The following is a 25,329-nucleotide window of genomic DNA, read 5'->3' as shown; positions in this document are numbered from 1 at the left end:
TGTCTGGTTGTAGTGGGGACTAGGCCTCATGCCACGCTGTTGTAGTGGGGACTAGGCCTCATGCCACACTGTTGTAGTGGGGACTAGGCCTCATGCCACACTGTTGTAGTGGGGACTAGGCCTCATGCCACGCTGTTGTAGTGGGGACTAGGCCTCATGCCACGCTGTTGTAGTGGAAACTAGGCCTCATGCCACACTGTTGTAGTGGGGACTAGGCCTCATGCCACGCTGTTGCCTGTTGCAGCTGCTCAAGGTGAGGTGACACCGGACTGGGGGGACAGCCCCTCCTGTCCGTGCTGCTCTCCAGTGTTCGCTTGGTGGTAGACAAGCTGGATTGTGTTTGTCTGCAGACTGCTGTGTGCTTGATCTTGTGACTGTATGTTCACTGCCATCTTTATGTGCTACATGTGCCTCGTGGTGTTGGTACTAGGTTTTGCACCTTGGCCCCAGACGAATGCTGTTTTGTTTGGCTGTATTCATGAGTATTCATATATGATAATTAAACTCGAACAAGTTCCAACAAAACATATTATGTTTTAAGATGCACAAAATGCTGGAGGAACTCAACAGGCCAAGGCAGCATCTATGGAAGAGTACAGTCGACGTTTTGGGCTGAGACCCTTCATCAGCACTGGAGAAAAAAGATGAGGAGTACAGCTAAAAGCAGGGGAAGGGAGGGAGAAACACAAGGTGATAGTTGAAACTGGGAGGGGGAGAGGTGAAGCAAAGAACTGGGAAGTTGATTGGTGAAAGAGATACAGGGCTAGAGAAGGGGGAGTCCGATAGGAGAGAACAGAAGTCTATGGAAGAAAGGAAAGGGAAAGAGAAGCACCAGAGGGAGGCCATGGGCAGGTAAGGAGATTATGTGAGAGGGGGAAAAGGGGATGGGGATTGGTGAAGGAGTTGGTGAGGGGGGGACATTACAGAAGTTCGAGAAATTGATGTTCATGCCATCAGGTTGGAGGCTACCCAGACAGATTATAAAGTGTTGTTCCTCCAACCTGAGTGTGGCCTCATCGTGACTGCAGAGGAGGCCATGGATAGACATATCGGAATGGGGATGGGAAATGGAAATAAAATGGGTGGCCACTGGGAGATCCTGATTTTACTGGCAGATAGAGTGTAGGTGCTCAGTGAAGCAGTCTCCCAATCTATGTTGGGTCTCACTGATGACTACAACAGGAGCACTGGACACAGTCTATGATCCCAATAGCCTCACACGTGAAGTGTCGCCTTACCTGGAAGGACTGTTTGGGGCCCTGAATGGTAGTGAGGGAGGTGGTGTAGGGCCAGGTGTAGGATAAGTGCCAGGAGGGACGAATGGACAAGGGAGTCACATTGGGAGCGAGCCTTGCGGAACGCAGGAAGTTGGGGGGGATGGTGGAGGGAATGATTGCTCGGTGGTGGGATCCTGTTGGAGATGGCGGAAGTTGCAGAGAACTATGTGCAGGATGCAGAGGCTGGTGAGGTGAGAGATGAGGATGAGAGGAATCCTATCCCTGGTAGGGTGGCTGGAGGATGGGGTGAGAGCATACATGTGTGATGCATAGATGCAGTTGAGGGCAGTGTTGATGGTGGAGGAAGGAAAGCCCCTTTATTTGAATAAGGACGACATCTCCTTTGTTCTGGAATTAAAGCCTCAACCTGAGAGAAGATGCATCTGCTGATTGTTTCTTGTTTGCTTCAAGATATTTTCTTTTAATTTGTATGCAAATTTTGAGTTCCCACTTCAACTATCTTAAGAACTTTTGCTGCAAAGGTGTTTCTTCCTAGATTTCAGAGCAACGTTTCAATTTCTCAGTGTTCCTTTGGAGAGCTACTTTTCTTCCTGAGTATTAATTTTGTTCTGCATTATGCTAATTAAGCATATTTTAAATAAAACATCTGAATTGAAATTACTCACCTGATAATGCATACTGTTTTAATTGCCAGGGCTTACTATAAACGTATTTTAGACAGGATATTTTATCCTTAAATGGATCAATGTTTTCATCATATTTCAAGTGATTTTATATCAGAAGCTAGATCAGTTCCCCAAGGAGCAGAGGAGGTTAAGAGAGGTTTATAAAATTATGAGGAGCATAGATTGAGTACACTCAGCATGGGAAGATAAGATTAGCAGCAAACAGGAAAGGATTTGGGAGTGCTAAGTACTTGGAATGCACTGTCTAGGAGAGTAGTTGAAGCAGGGCTACTGACAGCATTTTAAAAAAGTCTAGATGAGCAGTTGGACTGCTTGGGCAATGAAGACTGTGGAGAAAGTGCTGGGAGACGTGATTACTATTGGAGTGAACAACTTGGCCTGATTGATTTGTTTCCATGCTGTACGATTTGATGACTCCATAACATATCAGTTATTTATGGAAAAAAAATCTATTAAGATTATGGTCAGAAGTTATAAATACTGGAACATGCTTTTTTCTTGAATTAGTCACAGACAGTCACTTAAGTGCTGCTATTATCAGTGACAATCCAGTTGTCATTTCTGGTATTAACGTATTTCTAAGGTGCAAGAAACATGAATAGATGTATCCCTCTTTATAGTTGGCCTCTGTTAATTCACAGAATATTATCATCCCAAAATTATTTGTCACATTGTCTGGAATCAAATCTAGCAGTCTAATTTGCTACCTGTTGCGTGTGCTGCTGATTGTTATTTTTGGTATACTTTGAAGCACATGGTTGCCAACTATAGCAAATATTTCGTAAATAAGGTCTTGTTGGTTTTGGAAGGCTAAAAAGAGTTTGAAAGCGATGCAAATACTATTTGTATTCAAGTTAGGTACTTCATTATTCAGGAATTAAGCATAAGAGTTTGTAAGCCGGTTATTCAGACGAGTATATATTTCCTGATGATTTGGAAGTCAGCATTATACTTGGTTAATTGAGTTTTGTTCTGTATACCTTTCAACACCATGGCTATTTTGAGCACTATTTTACATTATATACTTTATACTTTATTGTCGCCAAATAATTGGTACCAGAACGTACAATCATCACAGCGATATTTGATTCTGCACTTCCCACTCCCTGGATTACAAATATTAAATATTAAAAATAGTAAAAATCAGTAAATATTAAAATTTTAAATTATATATCATAAATAGAAAATAGAAAAATGGAAAGTAAGGTAGTGCAAAAAAACTGAGAGGCAGGTCCGGATATTTGGAGGGTACAGCCCAGATCCGGGTCAAGATCCGTTCAGCAGCCTTATCGCAGTTGGAAAGAAGCTGTTCCCAAATCTGGCCATACGAATCTTCAAGCTCCTGAGCCTTCTCCCGGAGGGAAGAGGGATGAAAAGTGTGCTAGCTGGGTGGGTCGTGTCCTTGATTATCCTGGCAGTACTGCTCCGACAGCGTGCGGTATAAAGTGAGCCCACGGAAGGAAGATTGGTTTGTGTGATGTGCTGCGCCATGCTCACGATCTTCTGCAGCTTCTTCCAGTCTTGGACAGGACAACTTCCATACCAGGTTGTGATGCACCCGAGAAGAATGCTTTCTACGGTGCATCTATAAAAATTAGTGAGGGTTTTAGGGGACAGGCCAAATTTCTTTAGTTTGCTCAGAAAGTAAAGGCGCTGGTGGGCCTTCTTGGCAGTGAACTCTGCTTGGTTGGACCAAGTCAAGTTATTTGTGATATTGACCCCGAGGAACTTAAAGCTTTTGACCTGTTCCACTTGCGCACCACCAATGTAAATTGGGTCATGCGGTCTGCTACTCCTTCTGAAGTCAACAACCAATTCCTTCATCTTGCTGATGTTTAGGGATAGGTTATTGTCTTTGCACCATGCCACCAGGTTCTTAATTTCCTCTCTGTACTCAAACTCATTACATACAGCAGGTGACTCTTATATGGCTACCATATTATATTAAATATCCAACCTATTTATAATACCCAAATAACCTTTTGACATGTAAATTGGACCCTTTCTAAACCAAAAAAAGTAGTAGTATCTGAAAGTATTATCATTTATCAATTTTTACTCCTTCCGCTTCCCCCATGTTCTTATTCTGACTTCTACCTGCTTCCTTTTCACTCCTGTTGAAGGGTCTCAGCCTGAAATATGGTCTGTTTAGTCTGCTCCATACTTGCCTGACTTGCTGAGTTCCTCCAGCTTTCTGTGTGTGTCACTCACTATTTGGAAGCTGGAAGACCATAATCTCATGTAGAGCTTTTATGAGAGTCACCTACATAATGATTGGCTATTTATAAAACACAGTAATAAACATTACTGGTGCACGTTGAACTGATCAATATTAATATATGGCTATTTTTAATAGCTGTTGACAGAAATTTTGCAAGTCTTAGCTGTTGGATATTATAGGATTTCTCTTTAATTCATGTTAAAGTTTGCTGTTAGATTTGATATACTTTGCATGATGTTCTTTTGGAAATTCTCCCCTTGATCTCCTTAGTTTTTTTTTACTGTCTTGTATTTGCGTCAGATTTTCTTTTCAGATTCAAACAAGATTTTGCATGAGACTGTGAAATTGAAAGCAAATATCAAATGATCGTACCTATCATCATGCCACTATTTGTATTGCACTGCTATGATGTTATACAAATGTTGGGGTCACAGTTATCCTCAACCATTCTGAAAACTGTGGTGTTGTTCTTATTGCTCCAGCCACTGAGGAGAGTAATAGTAATTACAATTTGTAAATGACTGTTTATATATTGTTTCTTGACTCATAATGTTGTAGAATACTTCCTGACATTCTTGTAAATAAAATCATTCTTGCAAATAAAACCAAAAACAAAATACATTCTATATACCTTTTGTTTGAACAGAAGCCATTGGAGATTGTGAGCCTGGCCATGTCTTAGATGTTGTGCAGATCGGCCAGTGGGAGTGGTTGCAGACATATTTTAACTCTCTTTGTTTCATTCTTTGGTTCCCACCTGTTTTAAGAAGGCCACTATCATCCTGGTACCTAACCTAAACAAGATAACTCTTTCTAGTTTAACCACATCTTTCCTATAACAGGGTGACCAAAACAAGAAAGCATGTCTAAACAAACGCAGCCCAGTGTCTCTGGCAAGTGCCTTTATGCAGTACTTCAAGAGGATGCTCCTGCTGGACATGGCATGTATTAACTTCAGCTTTCCGGATAACTTCCACGCACTGCAATTTCACAAACCCCCAAAACAGGTCTATGGCAAATGCCATCTCCCTGGCTCTACACCAGTCTCTGGAGCATCTGAACAATAAAGACACTGAAGTCAGACCTCAGCATTCAATACTACAATTCCATACAAACTCAACACTAAACTCCAAACCCTGGGAGTCAATGCCTTCCTCTGCAGCTGGATCATTGTCTTCCTGACCAACAGATCACAATCTGTAAGGTTAGGCAACAACACCTCCAGCACAAATAGTATAAACAGTGATGACTACAAGGTTGCATCCTCAGTTCCCTGATCTACTACCTGCCCCTCCTTACCACATGGCCAGTTTCAGCTCTAACTCCATCTACTGCTATATTGGGCTGTATCTGAAATAATGATGAGTCAAAGGAAGGAACGGCATTAGAAAATTTAGTAATATGGAGTCATGATAAGCAACCTTTCCCTCAATGTCAGCAAAACAAAAAAGTCTGTCACTGATTTCAGGAATGGGAATGGTACACATACTTTTGTCTACATCAATGGTGTTGAGATTGAGTGGGTTGAGAGAGTTGAGAGCTTTAAACTGCTACAAGTGAACATCACCAATATCCTATCCTAGTCCAATCACATAGATGTCAAGGCCAGAAAAATCACCAATGCCTTTGCTTCCTCAGGAGACTAAAGAAATGTGGGTATCCATTTCCCCAGTGATCTTTGCATTTTTTATCAATACACCATAGACAGCATCCTATCTGAATGCATAATGGCTTGGTATGGCAATTACTCTGCACATGACTGCAAGAAATTACAAAAAGTTGTGGACACAGCTCAGCACATCGCAGAAACCAGCCTCCATGACTCCCCTGCATTCTGCCTATGCTTCCCACTGTCTCAGTGAAGTAGCCAACATAATCAAAGACCTCACCCACCCAGGACATTCCCTCTTCTCCTTTCTGCCACTGGGCAGAAGATATAAAAGCCTAAAACCACATACACCAAGCTCAAAAGTAGCTTCTATCCCACTGTTATAATACTATGAAACAGTTCTCTAACACAATAAGTTGAATTCTTGATCTCACAGTCTACCTTGTTGTGATCTTGCCCCTTTTTGTTTACCTGCACTGCACTTTCTCTGATGCTGCTACACCTTATTCTACAAAGTTATTATTTTACCTTGTTCTACCTCAAATCATGAACTCTGTAATGATCTGATCCGTGTGAACAGCATTTATCTTGGTCCATGTGATGTTAATAAACCAATTCTAATTCAAATTTCAACTTAAGAGCATCAAAGGTTGCCATATATAACTTCTATTACTTAGAATTGTTCAGAGCAGCTATCTTAGTAGTGAAGTTACAATATGCAGCTATTTTCTCAACTATTAATGCCTAGATAATCTTCTGCACTCGTTAAAATGGCACTCACAGTTTGGTTATCATCCCACTGCATCATACTCCAGCCAAGGCTTTGGTGACAACAAACAGGAGCTGCGCATTTTTGCAAATGTAATTCTCTGTCTAGTCCTCCTTTCCTGAGGCAGGGATATTGAATTTCCAAGCATATTTTTGGCCAGGATCTCAAAGGTATGACAATCATGATACAGTTCAATTTACATGTTATTTTTTATATACATGTATGTTTTAAGAACTGTAAGCAAAGAAAGCAACTTCATGATTTCATTTTACAATATTCAAGAATTTTTAAGGGCCTCCATACATAAGATTGTGAAAATAATATTGTCATCTAACACAGACACATTTTGACTGCTGTCAAGAATCGTTTGTTCCGCCTCAACTTTCCTTCATGTGCAGGTCTGAATCTAACCCAACATGTAAGGATTATTTTGGTCTGGAATCCAGACCAGATTGAAGAAATCAAGACTTCAGTTCAAAGAAACAGGATAATTAGAAGCACTATTCTACTTGTAAACAACAAAGGTCCACTTTTGATACCAACTGTTGTATAGTATATAGAAAATGTAGCGTACTTTTACATGTACACGTAGACAAATAACTATATATATTTTTAAAGAGCAGAGTTGTTAGTTACTTAACTTTCATTTAGTGTTCAGATAAGGGTGGTCATAGGATAGTGCTGAAAATGTAATAACCTGATTCAGCATTTTCATTAAAATCTGAATCCTATTTTAAAGTTTTTTTTATTTAGTTATTTTTCTGTCAGAATTATTGTTAACGTCATTGGATCTGCCTTTTCTGTTTTAAAAGTAGGTTTATACAGTATATTTATTTATTTATTCAGGATATATGACAAATTCTATAACTGCAAAAGAGAATTATACTCTATTTCATCATTAGATAGAATGTGAAAGTAAGTGCATTTCCCATGCCTAATCCAGTATGGTTTCAGGTGCTCTCACTGATCATTTATTATACACTTTATTAGGTACACTTGTGCACCTGCTTGTTAATACAAATATCTGATCAGCCAATCATGTGGCAGCAATTCAATGCATAAAAGCATGCAGACATGGTCAGGAAGTTCAATTGTTGTTCAGACCAAACGTCAGAATGGGAAAGAAATGTGATCTAAGTGATTTTGACCATGGATTGATTGCTGATGCCAGACGAGGTTGTTTAAGTATCTCAGAAACTGCTATTCTCCTGGATTTTTTACATGCAATAGTGTCTAGAGCTTATGAGTGGTGCAAAAAACAAACAAAAAAAAATCCAATGAGTAGCAATTCTGTGGGTGAAATCGCCTTGTTAATGAGAGAGGTGAGAGGAGAATGGCCAAATTGGTTCAAGCTGACAGGAAGGTGACAGTAACTCAAATAACCACGTATTACATCAGTGGTGTGCAGAAGAGCATCTCTGAACATACAACACATGGAATCTTGAAGTGGTTGGACTAGGGCAGCAGCAGAAGACCACAAACATAGACTCACTTGCTACTTTATTACAGGAGGTGACTAATAAAGTGGCAGATTTATCAGATATCACACAAAGTGCAGAGCTGAGCAATTGGAATATTTTGTTCATGTATAAAGTATACATTTTCCCTGATAATTTATGGTCCTGAATTCTGATAGATAACAATATTATTGTAATTAATAAATAATTATTGTTGTAATGAATGCTATTTTAAGGGAGGAGAAATATATTTTGTAATGAAAGCCATCTATACACGATATAGCTGGTATTTTTATTTTTTGGATATTGTTTTCAGCAAGAAATAGACAATTGGATCTAAATTGACCAACCTTAAAATAAGTAAGTTGATAATAGTATGTGATTAATTCATGCCCATTCATTGTTTTATAGTAAGCATGTTACATTATTATAGCCTGCCTTCAGCCAGTACTGTTTACATTGAATAAATTATCGGTAGGGCCCAATATCTTAATGGTCAGGAACCACTTAAAAGCATCTTTCCTTTCTTCAAACAGGGGATCATTGTAGCTACAAAAGATGGTGCAAGGTGAATCATGGCTATGCTATTTTGAGGAATGATTAAACATGATCCAGAAGTGATACTGAAGTTTACTGTCAGTGCATATTATGGAAAAGAATCACAGAGAATCCACGGTGGGAAGAGAGAACTGTCAAGAATATGTGCAGAAAACCAAGCAAAAGAGGAATGGAGATCTTCATTGCTCAGAAAATTGCTTCAAGAAAATATTTAGTGATCTGAAGCAAGTCCATCTTCCACTAGTACACCTCACTATTCTCACCTCATCCACTGTTCTAATCTCTAAACTCTGACATTTTTATATTTCTCATATTTTCTTACTGCACAGAGGAAAGCAATCAGGTCCCATTCCCTCCATTTATTTCCCGGCAACCTTTTCTGTCACATGACCAATCACACACACACACACACACACACACACACACACACACACACACACACACACAATGCATGCACAGACATACAATCATGCCTTCTAAAGATATTTTACAGCAACCATGTAGCAGAGGATATGGAAAGAAACCAGGACATCCAAGGAATTCCATGCTGTCACAGCAAGAATGTGCAAAGAAGAATGTACGATCTCCACACAAGACAGCAGCAGTGGATAGGTCACTGGAGCAGTGAGGCAGAGGCAGCAGCATGGACTGCTACACTGTGTGCCATTCATCACCGATGTGCTAATCGTCTGTATCCATCAGCACCATCCTTCATTTCACATCCTACAGCTCACCTCACATACTCAGAAACATAGAAAATAGATGCAGGAGTAGGCCATTTGGCCCTTCGAGCCTGCACCGCCATTCAGTATGATCATGGCTGATCATCCAACTCCGAACCCCGCCCCAGCCTTCCCTCCATACCCCCTGCTCCCTTTAGCCACAAGGGCCATATCTAACTCCCTCTTAAATATAGCCAATGAACTGACCTCAACTGTTTCCTGTGGCAGAGAATTCCACAGATTCAGCAAATTGTTATTCATAACCTGCAGACATTAGCAGCTATTCACAAGGATAGTACATGATATTGCATGGGATATCAACAGACCCAATTCTCCTTGCCTTACCTCTCCTTATTCTCACAACTTCTCCTGATTCACATAGTTGAAGTTGATGTAGGTACATTTGTACATCTTACTTACCTTAAATAGCAAATACCTCTTCTCCATTTTGCATTTCAGAGGCTCAAGTACTGAACTTCCCCAATTATAACAGGGAGGAAGAAACCAGTGAGGATAAAGTGATACTGGTCAGAGACATGATATACTTCAAAACAAAGATAAAGGTGGGTCTGAATGTGATGAGACCTCAGGTCCATAACATTTAGGGCAGAGGCACGACTGGGAAGTGTTTTAATCTGCTGAAGGTTAGGCCATGATTAGTTCTGCTCAAAGCACAGATGGTAAAGATAACAGATTTAAGTTGTGCTTTGGAAGCATGGGGCTGCAGCCATATGAGCTCAACTTGCCCTTATTGTGATTAGATACAACTATTTCACTGGCTTCTAAGCTGCAGCAGTTAGTAAATACAGACTAAAGGGTATATTGGCAACTCTGATACTTAAAAGAAGAATGGGAAAGCATTATAAATAGATTAAGGAAGTTGATAGGATGGAGCATATAGCTCAAAGACGGCATGATTAATGTCAAATCATTAATGCAGACTGTTAAAGTCATGATCTTTCTGTTCTGTGTTCCACTACAAATGGTTAGCTGTGCATACACGAAGTGGCTGACCAACTATGTGAACACATCAGTACATTTTTGAGCATTAGATGGTTGTACAGTGGCTTAAAAATGCATGCTATATATTCAACCCCCAATAATTTTTATGTTAACCTCTATTATATGGAAATCATTGGCAAGAATTTATTTCAAACTCCAAAATGTTTAAAAACTGCTTATGGATATTATTGTCATCCAAATACCATATTTTCAGTTTTATATGTAGTGTAATCTTTCGAAGCTGGGTGTTTATTATTTTTAGCATATGTAAAGCTGTAATGAATGGTTTTGATGTATAATTGCAGCTGCAGAGGGTTGGGTGTACATGCTTGATGAAGGCTGACCTTTATTTCCGATGGGAAATCATCCCTTTTCACTAGACCTGTGGCTGCTGCAATGTTTCCAGCTCCATCCACTGTCTTCTGAGCCACAGCTGAGACTCCTGTGATAACTGCACCACCCACCAAAGAGGCCTGCTCCTTTGTCTTCTCAGCCACTATAAAGCAAGTAAGATTGCTTTAATACATATTTTTAAAAAAACATATCTTATTTCATTTCCTAAATGACACTGTTTTAATCAATTTGAAATGAACTGCTTAAACTGTTTATCTTTTTAGGATCTTTTAAATGTTTATGTCCATTTACTCGATGATTTATTTCAAGAAAAAATCATTTTGGAATAGAAATGTAATTTTTATTTATAAATGCTGGGAATTTTTAAATGGACTGCCTGCCCTTAGCTGGTTATGCAATATTGATTTTGTTTGAGAAAGCAGAAAGAACTAAAGCCCAACTAATGTGATAGCCTGTAAGAAAGGGTAACAAAACATAGATACATAGAAAATAGGAGCAGAAAAGGCCATTCACCACTACACCACTCAAAATGATCATGGTTGAAACTACTTTCCCAATATCCCTCATACCTCTTAATGATTTTTGTGTTTGAAACAATTCTAGAATAAAGTTCTTATTTGGAGAATTTTAACAAAAGAGTATCATGAGCAATTCAATATCATTAACAGTTGAAACTGATCAGGTTGCATCCTTCAACATTTCCAAAAGCATTATGAGTCGGTAAGGTTATTCCAACAAGATAGTCATCAGCCTCATGATTCTGCTGTGGTTTGAGAACAGGAACATTTAGGGTCAGGCAGTGTTGAAGAAGCTGTTAAGGTCTTAATGACCATCACTTTTTTTTAATCTCTGAGGCTGCTTCCAAGCTGGAACAAGAAACATCAGCTATATTTCACTGTTTGATAAACACTGCAGTATCATGGGGGTCACAGTTAGCTTGGGCTGCATAACAATTGACTTCTTCTTTTGTCAAAAAGCAATGCACAGCATGAACTTCCCTAAGACCATGAACTTCCTGTAGGAGCCAAGTCAGAGATTCAGATATAATCCTTAACCATAAAAGCTTCAACTCCTGGAGAGTGCAACTCATCCGTGACTATATACAACACATAGCCATGGTAGAATAACGGTTAGCATGATGCTATTACAGTTTGAAGCATTGGAGTTCAAAGTTCAATTATGGCATCCTCTGACCATGGGTTTCCTCAAGGAGCTCGGGTTTCCTCCCACAGTCCAAAGACATGCCAGTTAGTAGGTTAATTAGTCATTGTAAATTGTCCAGTGGTTAGGCTAAGCTAAGTCAAAGGGTTGCTGGGTAGTGTGGCTTGGTGGGCCAGAAGCACCTGTTCTGTACCGTATCTCTAAATAAAAAATATAACATCACAATTGCCAGATTTTACATTGATTTTACTGTTGCACCTTTGTCTTTCAGTCACTATGCCAGTCACAACAATGGATATCCTTTCACTGTCCAGACTGAAATCAAAGCATAAGAGCACAAAGTGCCTTCACAAGAACCAACCAGCTGCAACCTAATCAAACAGACTGCTGGCATCCTCAGATGATGCTAGTGCTCATTGAACCATCATGAAGAAGCCTTGTGATACACAGAGTAGCTAGTACACCCAAAAACAATACATGGTTGGATGACAATATTTCAGCCTCCCTTAAAACAGAGCAGGAGTCATCCATTATCTGCATTTCGTAGGTCTCCTAATCAGTTTGCACAATACTGGGCAATCAAATAAGCTCAACTTTTCCTGACAATCACAGGTTTACAAGTAAAATGGGAAGAGAAGAAAAAGACACGGGAAGAAAAAAAAAGAGGCAACATATAGGAGTTCATTCTGGCTGAGCAATCAGAGAACAACTGATTATACCATGCATTCAGTTTTCATCTTGTGTTCTTTGTTGCTGAACAGCAGTGTTTGCTTGAGAACACTGACAGAATAAAAGCTAATGCTGTCAACTTTTCAAACTATATTTAGACATCCATCCAGAAACAAATCTACTGTATAGAAACTTTAATTAATCACTGTGTACTTTGTCCGGGTTTGTGCCTCGTGCATCTTCCCTTGACCTTGTGTTCTACCAATGGCTACGGCATGTCTGCAGACTGCAGCTGGGAAGACTGCGGACTTTCAGTACAGAGAATATCCAGTAGGCTCAGTGAGATATTGCACCTCTCATCACAAACAGTGATATCCAAACTGGCTGGTCGATGAGAAACAGCAGTCATTAGAGAGACAGTAGTGAAATCATGAATACTGCTGTCCTGCAGGGACCAACAGATTCATGCTCCACAGACTCACTGTCAATTTCCCAAGGAAAATCTCAGCAATTCTCAAGAACAGACAGCAGAAGAGCTGTGAATTCTGCAAAATCTTTTAAACACTTGCATCTAGGGCCATGACAGTACCAGTTTGAGCTTGCATGGTTTCAAGAAAACCTGACATGAGAGCAGTCTGAGCTTGCATGGTTAATATCTGAGTTTCTACTACAAAATTCTGATAATATGTTAATGATTTGGATTTTGGAATTGGTATCTTTGTAGTCAAGTTTGCGGACAATATGAAGATAGGTGGAGGGGCAGGTTGTGTTGAGGAATCGGAGTCTGCAGAAGGACTTAGACAGAATTGGGGAATGGACAAAGAAGTGGTAGATGGAATATAGCATATGAAAGTGTATGGTAATGCACTTTAGTAGAAGGAATAAAGGCATGGACTATTTTCTAAATGGGGAAAAAACTAAAAAAATAACAGATGCAAAGGGACTTGAGAATTCTTGTGCAGGATTCTCTAAAGGATAACTTGCAGGTTGAGTTGACAGTAAGGAAGGCAAATGCAATGTTAGCATTCATTTGGAGAGGACTTAGAATATAAGAGCAAAGGTGTAATGTTTTATAAAGCATTAGTCAGACCATACCTGGAGTACTGTGAGCAGTTTATGTGCTTGCATTGGAGAGGGTCCAGAGAGGTTCATGAGAATGATTCCAGGAAAGAAAGGGTTAACCTATGAAGAGCATTTGATGGAGTTTAGAAGAATGAGGGGGGGAATCTCATTGAAACATATCAAATATTCCAAAATAGAATGGATCCAGAAATGTTGTTTCCTATAGTGGGGAAGTCCAAGACTAGAGGGCAAGCCTCAGAATAGAGGGATATCCATTTATAAGAGAGATGAGGAGGAACTTCATTACCTAGAGGGTAGTGAGTCTATGGAATTCATTGCTGCAGATGGCTGTAGAGGCTAAATCATCGACTATATTTAAAACGACCATTGATAGGTTCTTGATTAGTCCAGGTGTCAAGGGTTATGGAGAAAAGGCAGGAGAGTGGGGTTGAGAGGGATAATAACTCTGCCATGATGGAATGGCAGAGCAGACTCAATGAACTGAAAGGCCCAATTCTGCTCCTATGTCTTGGGGTCTTGTAATGGATGACTTCTGCTTCTGTTTATTGGGAAGCTGAAATACCAGTCATCCAGCCATACATAGTGACTGGGTGTGCTGGCTTTGAAATGGAGTTTCTGTCACTTTCACAAGAAGAAAGAAGGGCTCCAATCTTAATACAAAGCCCTTTACAAGTTTGTCAAACATACTTTTGACCAAGCTTACCAATGCATCAAGCATTTCATTATGGAAACTCATTAGCTTGCTTCAGAAGATTGTTTGCCCACTGTTTTTACCTGTGTATGGCCATGCCTAATGAAGAATTGAAGCCTTTATTATTGTACAAAATACACTATCTGTAGGCTATTTGTGTACAGTGACTCACTATATGATGTTGTCTACTCCTAAGCTAATCTCTATGGTAATTCTATGAAGAGTTTGTATCTGAACTACTGACAAGTTTTAGATCTCGTGTTGGAGTGCACTCATTTTCCTGTCTTGGTATAAGTCAATGATTGCCCTGGTTTGACTTCTTGGTTAACTGAACGGGTAGTACTGAGATGAAGTTGCTGGGTGCACCACTTGTTAATCATTGGAGAGTTTGAGATCATCAAGAAGTGAACAGCGGGAAAGATTAGGTATAATGTGTCAGTGTCAGTTTTAGCTATGGACATTTTATTGACAGCTCTAATTATGATCTGGATTCTCTCCTTCAGGTAGATCAAAGTAGCAGGTTCTGTCTATTTTTGATTCTGCTCATTGAAAGGTGCCTTCCCTTAAATAAAAGAGGGAAATGTGTTAATATAAAAATGCAAACACGAGGAAATCTGCACATGCTGGAATTTCAAGCAACACACAAAAATTGCCTGTGAACGTGCATTGTGAACACATATACTTGTGCGTTGGTGTGTCTGCGTCGCTCTGCAATTCAGGCACATTGCGCATGCGCACACACCTGCCCATGCAAGGCTTCATGGTCATGGTAGTCTTTCTCAGGGTAAACAAGTTTAAAGCAAGCGTCTTTTTCGCAAAAGCGAAATGGGTCCATAATTTCAGAAATCTGTAAAGCTTTATGGAAAGCATTGCAGCCAGAGTTCCTTCCCTGCCCTTCGGTTGCCCAATGGGAAGCTATTGCAGCATAGGAGGAAATGCAATGCTAGCAGGCGGACCAATCACAGTTGTTGTGGTCTGCGTTGCCACGACGCATAGTTACATTTTGGGAGAGGTGTGTGTCAGGCTACGGCGTAGGGATCCGCGTAGGCTCTGTGTAGGGTTCGTGGCTACGCCGTACCTACGGCATCGATTTGACGCAGAAGTATAAATCAGCCTTAAGAAGGTGTGAGATTTGCAAATAATGCTGGAATAGTGGTGCAGCACATGAGGAAATAATGTACTAAATGAAATTTAGGCCCCTCGATGATAGAGATTATTGGTAGTGAATGATAAGGCCATGTGCATTGAGCAAGGCTAGTGGTTCCTTTGGGGAGATATGGCATTTGAAGATTTGTTCAATGATCTTGACCATGCTTGGGTGATCGTTGCATATTTTGTCTCACCACGTTCATGTGCTCTACCCACATGACCCCAATACTACAACTTTACCACTGCTGCTCTATCTGCCTTGAAGGAATATAGGTCCACTATGGTTAGAGGATCAGTCGCCATTTCTTCCTCACCTACCAAAAACTTGTTACTACATCTGAAAATGTGAGTGCTCATTCTAGCTACACACATTCTGGTATACACTGTGAAGATCTCTGGAATGACTAACACCAATAATACCAACCATAATTTATTTTGTCTTTAAAAAGTACAAATCAGGCTTATATCAACTCTGTTTTGTGCATTTCAAACGCAGCACTAAGACACATGATGAACTACAAAGTCATTCAAAAATGTAATTAGCTTTGTGTACTATAGCAGAAACTATAATAATGAGCAGGCAGTAAAAATTCTATTTGGACCCTAGGTCTCATTTTCCAGTCCCAACCAATTTAACTCCCAAAGATTTATGCACCATTCAAAATGTTCAGCTGAGAAATAAAGTAAAGAAATTAGCAATTTGGAATCTTTTCCCTCATTAAAAGCATGCTGTTAACTTGTATAGTCATTTTAGTTTGCAGCTATACCTTTATGTTAAGCACTTTGGAAAAGCAAAGTTGCAGAGTCTAATCTAATCTAGTACTGCATTAAAGTGGTAGAAACAAAAACCTGGGCAGGTAAAGGGCTCGATACTTGTGAATATGAAAGATGTTTTTAACTATGGTCTCCAGACATTGTGTAGGCATCTCAAAATCATAAATTAACAATGAAATGTACTGGAAACATTCCAAATCTTGTACTGGTATCTTTAATTTTATCCTTGATTCAGCATGTGTTCAACAAATGTATCTATTCCCTCTTCCACATAATTATACATGTAATTTGACCTATGCATCCTGATCTGGTGGAGCAATCACTGAGAATATATTGTTCATATCTCTTATTTCTACAATAATATGAACACAGAATGGTATGTACAATGTAAATGCAATCTAAACTTATTAATTGATTTTTCATCAGTCTGGTATTAGTCAAATTCAAATGAGTCTATAAACTGCTGTGTTATTTCAACAAAAGTCAATTGAAACTAGCTATATTACTTCATATACTTTATAAAGTCAAGACTTTAACATATTTTAAAAGGTAGTGGATAATACTTCACGAATATATTAAGATATCATATGTTAAAAATCACACGTGAGTGTATCATGCTTCGACTTGTTACTAATTTCATTTTTTTGCAAAAACTAAATCACCAGCACATTTATCTGGAAGACAATCTTTTAGTGGAATGCTTTGCCTGATTGCAATGAAATTCAGTCATGCATTTAACTTCACTGTTTGCAACACAATAATCATTGTTAACAATGTACAGGAGAACAAGTTATTCAGCTACAGGTACATTGTAAATAAGCCATGCTGCTGGCAAGAGATTATTTTCACACACGCTCTGTTGAACTATAAAAACTATTGGCATTACTCCACGTCACATTGATGGATTAATCACATTATCGACATTAACAACCTTCCTAAGGTAGAACTAAAGCTAATCTGCAATCCTTGATGTAGAGGATAGGAAGCATTATGCTTTCGATGCTGATTCAAAAATTTATCTTCTGGATTACTATACATTTTAACTCTTCTATGAAAATTGATAAAATTCATCAAAATTTTGCTGAATTTACCTGAAACGACACTTGAAACACCTTCTTTGGTTTTAGACCCTGAGAAAAGATTGAATATAAATATCATTACTTTTATGAGTTTTTGTGAAATCATCAGTTTTCTCAGATTATTTTATTCATTAATATTTATTGCTACATGCCTCTGTGATATTGTTAGCTTTATAGGCAGTGACACTGAAATGAATGTGTTGGATGTATACATAGAAATATATACATGGATGTACACAGAATATATCCTTGGAAAAAGGATATATTTTGCAGGGTTATAGAGAGTGCCATATGGCTGGTCCATCTGCTCAGCATAAATAAGACCTTTGAGACTGAATCAGACTGCAGCAAATAACGAGAGCAGCTTTGGAAGAATACAATATTCTCTCGAGAATAAATATAAACGTTTTTGTTTTTTTTTGCAACTGCTCCTATTAATTTGAATTTGGAGTATTCATTAAACACGCTTTAGTATATCATACATGTCCCAACTATAGATGTCACTTATCAGTTACAGTACTGTCGAAAGGAAGGTTTCATTGTGAAGATATTGCCTTACTAAACTCAGGGGCTGGTTTAAAATTGACAGTGCCCAGTCTGTACATACCGACGTAAAGAACCCCCTCTTTAGTTTTCTCTGCTGCCTCTGCTACTCCCTGCTTGGTTTTTTCAGCCGCAGCGGCCACTCCTTCCTTCGCTTTGGACAATCCTTTCATAAAAACATCCATTTTGGTCCTCGATCAGTGGAGCACTGCAGAATAAACATCAACTAAATCTGAGTTAATCACCCCTAAACGTAGAAGGTAATAAGCATCGACAATCACATTTTTACAAACATACTGACCTTTGTCAAACTGGATAATAATGGATTGGGACAGATTTTATCAAAACACCATGAAGAGGGGGGTGCTTTCAGATTAAACGAGGAGAGAGATCATCCTGCTCCGCCGCGATGATGCCACCGATAAACTGACCTGTCAGCCTACTGCTCCTGTGGTGCTGTCTGAAGACTGCTCCCTCAAAGCTCCCGTCCTCTCCGTATCTATCGCTCTTCGGAAAGCGCCTGTGATTTCATCTAAGTGCCGTGTAACCACATACGGACACTCACTCACACATCCTCCCCTTTCGAGGAATGTAATTCCCCTAAGAGGGGATACATAATTTTTACCGAAGATCTCGCGTCTTTGCCGTTACCACGAATTCAAATTTTTTCCCAAGGTGTCGAACGGGATTGCGGTGTAACGGTGAAGCCGAGCAAACATCAGTTTTCTGTTTTAAAACATATTTGAAAACGTTCCTCTCTCCACCCCGACAACGACATTTCGCACACAAGTAAAGGATTCTGCGAAACATCGATTGGTTAACGGAGCTAGTTCTAGAAAGCATTATGACAACAATGCTTGGGTGACATAAAGAACACGCTCATACTTTAAGATTAAACGCCCGTGGAAAGTAAGAAGATAACATGCAGAAAATAATCAGCAGGTCCGGCAGCATTTGTGGAGAAAGACTCTACATTGGACCTATGGAGATTAGGGAACTTTAATGCCTTATTTATTTTCCGAACAAATGCTTGCAACTTATTGGTAAATTACATAGTTTATGAAAATCACCACAGCGCAGGAACAGGCATTTTGACCCGCCATGATGCCAATCTAAATTGATCCCTTCTGCCTGCACGTTATCAACATGCTTCTTTTCCTTGCCTAGCTGCCTAAATGCCCCTTAATCCCTGCTATCACATGAACTTCTCTCACCTTCCCTAGCACCTACCACTCTGAGGGGTAAAATCTGCCTGGCAAATTTCCTTTAAACTTCCCTCCTCTCACCTTAAAATTATGTACTCCTATACATGACATTTGCACCCTGGGAAAAAGAATCCGGCAATCTACCTTATCCATGTTTCTTGTAAGTTTATATATTTTTAGCATCTCACCCCTCAGCCCCCAACATTCTAGAGAACTGCATACAATACTCCCAATGTGGCTTAAGGAAGGTCTTGTACAGCTGCAATATGACTTCCCAACTTTCATACTCAAAGTTCCCACCTATAAAGGCATGTCCTTTTTACCACCCTATCTAGGCCTCAAGTCTTGAGCTGGACACCCTGCTCACTTAAGAAAGGTGCAATGTTTTCCATGGCCTCTCCTTTACAGGTGTAGTGATCGCCACAGGACCACTGTTCGGTTTGCCCTGCAAGAGATCACTCACATATGGCGTCTCCTAAACTACTGTGTCCATAGCAATGCCTTCACTTGGAGTTCCTGATCTTACTGAGTTTGCTATGTCATGGCACAACCGAGTGTCCAGTGGTACAACTGGGCAGGCAGGCTGGGCTTATCAGCCTTGGTTGGCAGTCAGCCTCTGAAAAGGACAGCTCTGATTCCAAACCCAGATAGATAGAACTTGTTAGCCTAGCTAGGCAGCCTGTCTAGGAGAGGAAAAACGCCGATACTCAACCTACAGCCTTGTGGTCACCATAGTCATTGCAGCTCACTGTACCACGTGGAACAACCCGGCCTAAAGAGTGGAATCGGTCCATGTGCACCGATCCTCACCTTAAACCTGGTGGGAAGAAAAGTCCTACAGCGATAGACATATTCCCTCCTGATCATTGCAAATGAAGAATGAGCCATCATCATCGACTACATGTAGGGTGGTGGGGTCAACCAAAGGAGATGTAAGATGCTCCTTACCTCCACTAGCCTGCAGGTCACCCTTGGCCAAAGTGTTGCACCTGCTTGGCCTCTCGATCAAGGTCATGCGAAGCCATGGGAGCAAGTGGAGGATGGTCATATGAGCAGCTGGTGCATCTCACAGTTTCTGATTATGTGACAACTGATGCCAGGTAGACAATCTCTGAAGAGTATTGGTAATAGCTGGGGTCACCCATCTCGTAAAGACACTGCCCAGAAGAAGGCAACGGCAAACTACCTCTGTAGAAACATTTGCCAAGAAAAATCATGATCAGCAGATAGAAGACCATGATCGTCCATGTCATACAACACAGCACATAGTGATTATGACGATCTACCTGTGTTGCCACTTTCAGGGAACTATGGACTCGCATTTCAATTTCCCTCTGCACATCAAAGCTTCTGAGATTCTTGCCAAATACAGTATCTTTTCCTCTTGCATTTGATCTCCTGAAATGCATCACATCACCGTTGTCTAAATCAGAATCAGAAACAGCATCGAGTTTATTGTCACTGATACCAGTTGTGAAATTTGTTGTTTAGTTGCAGCAGCACCACACAGGTATAACAAATTACTATACGTTCAGTGGCTACTTTGTTAGGTACACCTGTACACCTGCTTATTAGTGCAAATATCTAGTCAGCGGGTGTATGGGGTGTCAGGAAAGGGTAGCACTCTGGTCGGGGAACATGTTGCATCCTTTTCAAGGCGGTTAGTCCACCTTTGGTCCCCACCTGGCACTCAGCTCTCACCTGTGGCTCCCTGTAGCTGTTTGCATGTGACAGCAGCCACACCCCGGGCAACGGCTTCGACAAGCCGGCTAAACCAGGTGAGGGTAGCCGATGGGTCTCAAACCCTCAGTGAGATAGGGAGTTGTCTATCCCTGCATGTGAAGACAGACTTCGGCAAATTGAGCGGACGAGACCAATGGAAGGTCCAACGATCAAGAAGGCGGTCTCTGCAAGCGTCGTGGAATGTGTAGAGTAGGACAAGACACAGAAGACGTCCTGGTCATCCACTGCGCCCAGTCCCATCTCCAGTCGCCTCAACTCTGTCTTGCCACTGGATCCAGATGGGAATTGGGAAGAGAGAGTGAGGCTGACGCTGCACAACTCTCCCTCACTTACATCCAAATCATGCGCTAGTCTCGACACCATCATAATGGTGTCGAGGTCCTCATTGACGTTGACGATGGACGAACACAATCTAGTCAGCCAATCATGCGGCAACACCTCAATGCATGAAGGCATGTAGACACAGTCAAAAGGTTCAGTTGTTGTTTAGATCAAACATTAGAATGGGGAAGAATTGTGATCTAAGTAACTTCGACTGTGGAATGATTTTGGGTGCCAGATGAGGTGGTTTGGGTATATCAGAAACAATTGATCTTCTGGGATTTTCACATGCAACAGTCTTTAAGAGTTAACAAAGAATGGTGCAAGAAACAAAACAAAATCCAGTAAGTGACAGATTTGTGGGCAAAAATACCTTGTTACTGAGAGAGGTGTGGTAAACCATATATATGCTGTAACTGGGTTAACTGTCTGGACACGCCCCTCTGCTGACTGCCCCTGTGGCTCCTCCCAGATTCCTGAATAAAGGTGATTCCGCCTTGCCCCTCCCCCTTAGTCCGGGGGCAGACACTCACCATGGAGGTCGTGTTGTACAGCGAATAAAAGCCTTTCAGTATTTTACCCAACTTCAGTCTTTTGGAGTATTGAAGGTGCTTCAAGAGGTCAAAGGAGCATGGCTAGAACGTTTAAGCTGATGGGAAGGTGACAGTAACTCAAATAACCACATGTTACAACAGGGTGTGCAGAGAAGAGCATTTCTGATAATACAACACATCAAACCTTAAAATGGATAGGCCACAGCAGCAGAAGGACACAAATTATACGAGGTACCTAATAAGGTGGCCACTGAGTTTAAATGACAATAATAATTAAATAGATAGCGCAGAAGACGAATAGTGATCGCGTGTTCATGGACCATTCAGAAATCTGATGGCAGAGGGAAAGAAGCTGTTTCTAAAACATTCAGTGTGAGTCTTCAGGCTCATGTACCTCCTCCCTGAAGATAGTCATGAGAAGAGGGTATATCCCAGATGGTGAGAGTCCTTAATGATGGTCCTTAAAATTCATTTACCATTTCTCTGTCCAAATTTCCAACTGACCTATGTTCTGCTGCATTCTTTAACAACCTTCTTTGCCATCCACAACTCCAACAATTTTAATAATCAAGTCACCTTTGTTTTCATCTAAGCTGTGAATATGCTGTATGTTCCAAATAACAGAGGTCCTAGCACTGATTCTCATTGAACACCAATGGTCTTAAACCTCCAGTCAGAAAACACCCCTCTTCCTTCTTTGACCAAGCCAAATCTGGATCCAGTTTACAACTCACAGTGGATCCCATGTGACTTTATCATCTGGATCGACATACCATGAGGGACCCTTGTCAAATGTTTACTAAATTCCCTGAAAAGAACACCCACTGCCTTACCCTCCTTTTCGTGACTTCCTCAAAAAATCAAACAAATTTGTGAGGCAGGACACATCCCACACAAGCAAAACTGACCATCCCTAATAAGTTCATTATTTTCCTGTCCTTAAGAACCTGCCACAATCATTTCCCTACTACCAATGTAAAGCTGATAGGCCTAAAATTACCTGGTTTGTCTCTGTTGCTCTTTTAAAACAAAATGACACCACTGGCTATTTGCCAGTCTTCTGGCACTTCCCCTGTGGCTAAAGAGGATAAAAAGATCTTTGTCAAGGCTCCAGCAATCCTTTCCTTTGCTTCCCACAGTATTTTGGAATAGATTCTATTAAGCCCTACAGAATTATCCAGCTTAATGCTTTTTTTTAAAGCACTGAAGATCTGCAAAATACTCTACCGTATGAACATACCCCCTTCCTCATTTCACCATGTCCTTCTCCTGCGCAAATACTAATTTGAAATACTCATTAAAGATTCCATGCACTCCCTCTAGCTTCACATATACTGTAAATTTCCTTCCTTGTCCTTGGCTTTACATACCCTTTCCTTAGATACCCTTTTACTCTTAATACAGATATACAATGCCTTGGGATTCTGCTTAATCCTACTTGCTGTTACCCCTTTTAGCCCTCCTAATTTTTGGCTTAAGTTCTTTTCTGCTTCTTTTTTTTTCCCAAGGACCTTGTATGAATTCAGCTTCCTAAAAATTTCATATGCATTCTTTGTCGTTTTGACTAAACTTACAAATATATATTGTCATCGAGGTACACAAACCTTGCTATCCTTATTTTTATTTACTCACTTACGGGATGTGAGTGTCGCCAGCTAAGCCAGCATTTACTGATCATCACTAGTTGCCCTTCAGAAGGTGGTGATGAGCTACCTTCTTGAACTGCTGCAGGCCAGGAGGTGTAGGTACACCGACAGTGCCATTAGGGAGGGAATTCCATGATTTTGACCCAGTGACAATGAAAGAATGGTGATATGTTTCCAATTAGGATAGTTAGTGACTTGGAAGGGGATTTCCAAGTAGCAGTGTTCCCAAGTATCTGATGTTCTTGTCCTTCTTGATGGTAGTGATTATGGGTTTGGAAGGTGCTACCTTAGGAACTTTGGTGTGTTGTTACAGTGCATCTTGTAGATAGTACACACTGTTGCAAATGTTTGTCGATGGTGGAGGGATTGGAGCTTGTGAAAAAGGTACCAATCAAATGGGCTGGCTTGTACTGGATGGTGTCAAGCTTCTCGAGTGTTGATGGAGTGGCGAGTAGTCCATTACACTCCTGACCTGAGCCTTGTGGATGGTGGACGGGCTTTGGGGAGCCAGGAGGTGAGTTACATGCAGCAGGATTCCTAGCCTTTGACCTGCTCTGGTAGCCACGATGTTTATATGGCTAAACCAGTTCAGTTTCCTGTCAATAATAACCCTCAGGATGTTGATAGTAGGGGGATTCAGTGATGGTGATGCCACTGAATGTCAAGAGACGTATCTTTTGTTCTCACAGGAATGTGCTGGTCATGAACTCCAATCAGTTGGTTATATAATAGACAGTGAATAAAGTTATCCAAGATTACAATAAGATTATGATCAACTGGGCAAGTAGGCCAAGCAATGTTAGTAGGCATTTAATTCAGATAAGCATGAGATGTTGCTTGCATTGTGACAATGCACACTAAGTTAGGACTTACACTCTAAACTATAAGGCCTTGGGGAGTGTTGTGGAACAGAGAGACCCATGCGTACAGACACATAGTTTCTCAAAAGTGCAGACAGAGGTAGACAGGGTGGAGAAGGCGGCATTTGTCTGCTTGCCTTCACTGGTCAGGATACTGAGTACAGGAGTTGGAACACCATGTCACAGCTGTACAAAACATTGGTAAGGCTAATTTGAAGTACCGTATATTGTTCTGTTAAGTCTGTTTATTGAAAGGACATTATTGAACTGGAAAAGTACAAAAAAAATTACAACAATGTTACCGGGACTGGAGGGATTAAGTTACAAAAAGTGGCTGGATAAGCTAGGACTTTTCATCCTGGAGTATTGGAAAATGAAGGATGACCTTATAGAAGTTTATAAAATCATGAGAGGTATAGATAAGGCGAATACTGATAGTCTTCCCCCCAGGAAAGGGGAGACCAAAATTAGAGGGTATAGGTTTAAGGTGAGATGAGAAGATTTAAAAGGGACTTTAATGGAGAAGATGTTATGTATATGGAGTGAGTTTCTGAGCACCTGGTGAAGAGTGGTACAATTATCATATTTAAAACAATACATTTGGACGGGAGTATCAATGTGAAAGATTTGGAGGGACTGAGGCCAAATGCAAACAAATGGGAGTAGTTCAGTTAGGCAACTTGGTTGGCATGGATAAGTTGGGCTGAAGAACCCATCTTCCATGTTGTATCCTCTCTGAGTCCACACCATAAAAGTACAACAACAGGTAATAATTTTTGCAATTATGTTCACTTTCATTACAAAAGAAATGACTTATATGATGTTTTCTACTTAACATCAATTGTACACTCACCCTATGGGCTTGATGTCCAACCTTCTCCTCAAGGACATCTGGCCGTCTGAGGCTAATTTAATGTTCTGTTCATCTTGCGGACAGCCTGCCTATGAGTTCCACGTAGACACCTTTGGCCTGAATTTTCTAATTGCAGAATCTGCAAAACTCCAGGCATTCTAGTTCCGCGAAAATAAAGTGATCCAGCTTGCTAAAGACCTAAACAACATCCATGCATGGGCTGACTCCCATCACACGAATGCAAGGCATTGATAATTTCCAATAGGAGGAAGTCTAACAACATACCCATGCTATCCAATAGATTACTACTGCCCAAGTGACCCAGCATTAACATCTTGAACTAGACAAGCCACGCAAGTATTGTGGCTACAAGGGCAAATCA

The 25,329-nt window shown here is 40.5% G+C and overlaps 1 protein-coding gene across 2 annotated transcripts in view; it reads right to left on the bottom strand.

The window, feature by feature from the left end:
• The window catches only part of sncb (synuclein, beta), a 104,411-nt gene extending 85,856 nt beyond the window's left edge, over positions 1-18,555 (bottom strand). The window contains exons 1-4 of one of the 2 annotated variants that reach the window (XM_063052719.1): positions 18,197-18,555; positions 17,830-17,973; positions 17,235-17,273; positions 10,607-10,758 (exon numbers count right to left, since the gene is read on the bottom strand). In XM_063052719.1, the coding sequence (XP_062908789.1) occupies positions 10,607-10,758; positions 17,235-17,273; positions 17,830-17,950 (312 nt within the window). In that variant the 5' untranslated portion in view covers positions 17,951-17,973; positions 18,197-18,555. Of the gene's footprint in view, positions 1-10,606; positions 10,759-17,234; positions 17,274-17,829; positions 17,974-18,066 lie in introns of both variants that reach the window. The other variant, XM_063052720.1, reaches the window with a different exon arrangement.
• Positions 18,556-25,329: the final 6,774 nt, after the last annotated feature.

The sequence above is a fragment of the Mobula hypostoma genome, chromosome 7 (genome assembly GCF_963921235.1).
Source record: "Mobula hypostoma chromosome 7, sMobHyp1.1, whole genome shotgun sequence".
Classification (NCBI taxonomy): Eukaryota; Metazoa; Chordata; class Chondrichthyes; order Myliobatiformes; family Myliobatidae; genus Mobula; species Mobula hypostoma.
This window is presented reverse-complemented; position numbering and strand designations above follow the sequence as displayed.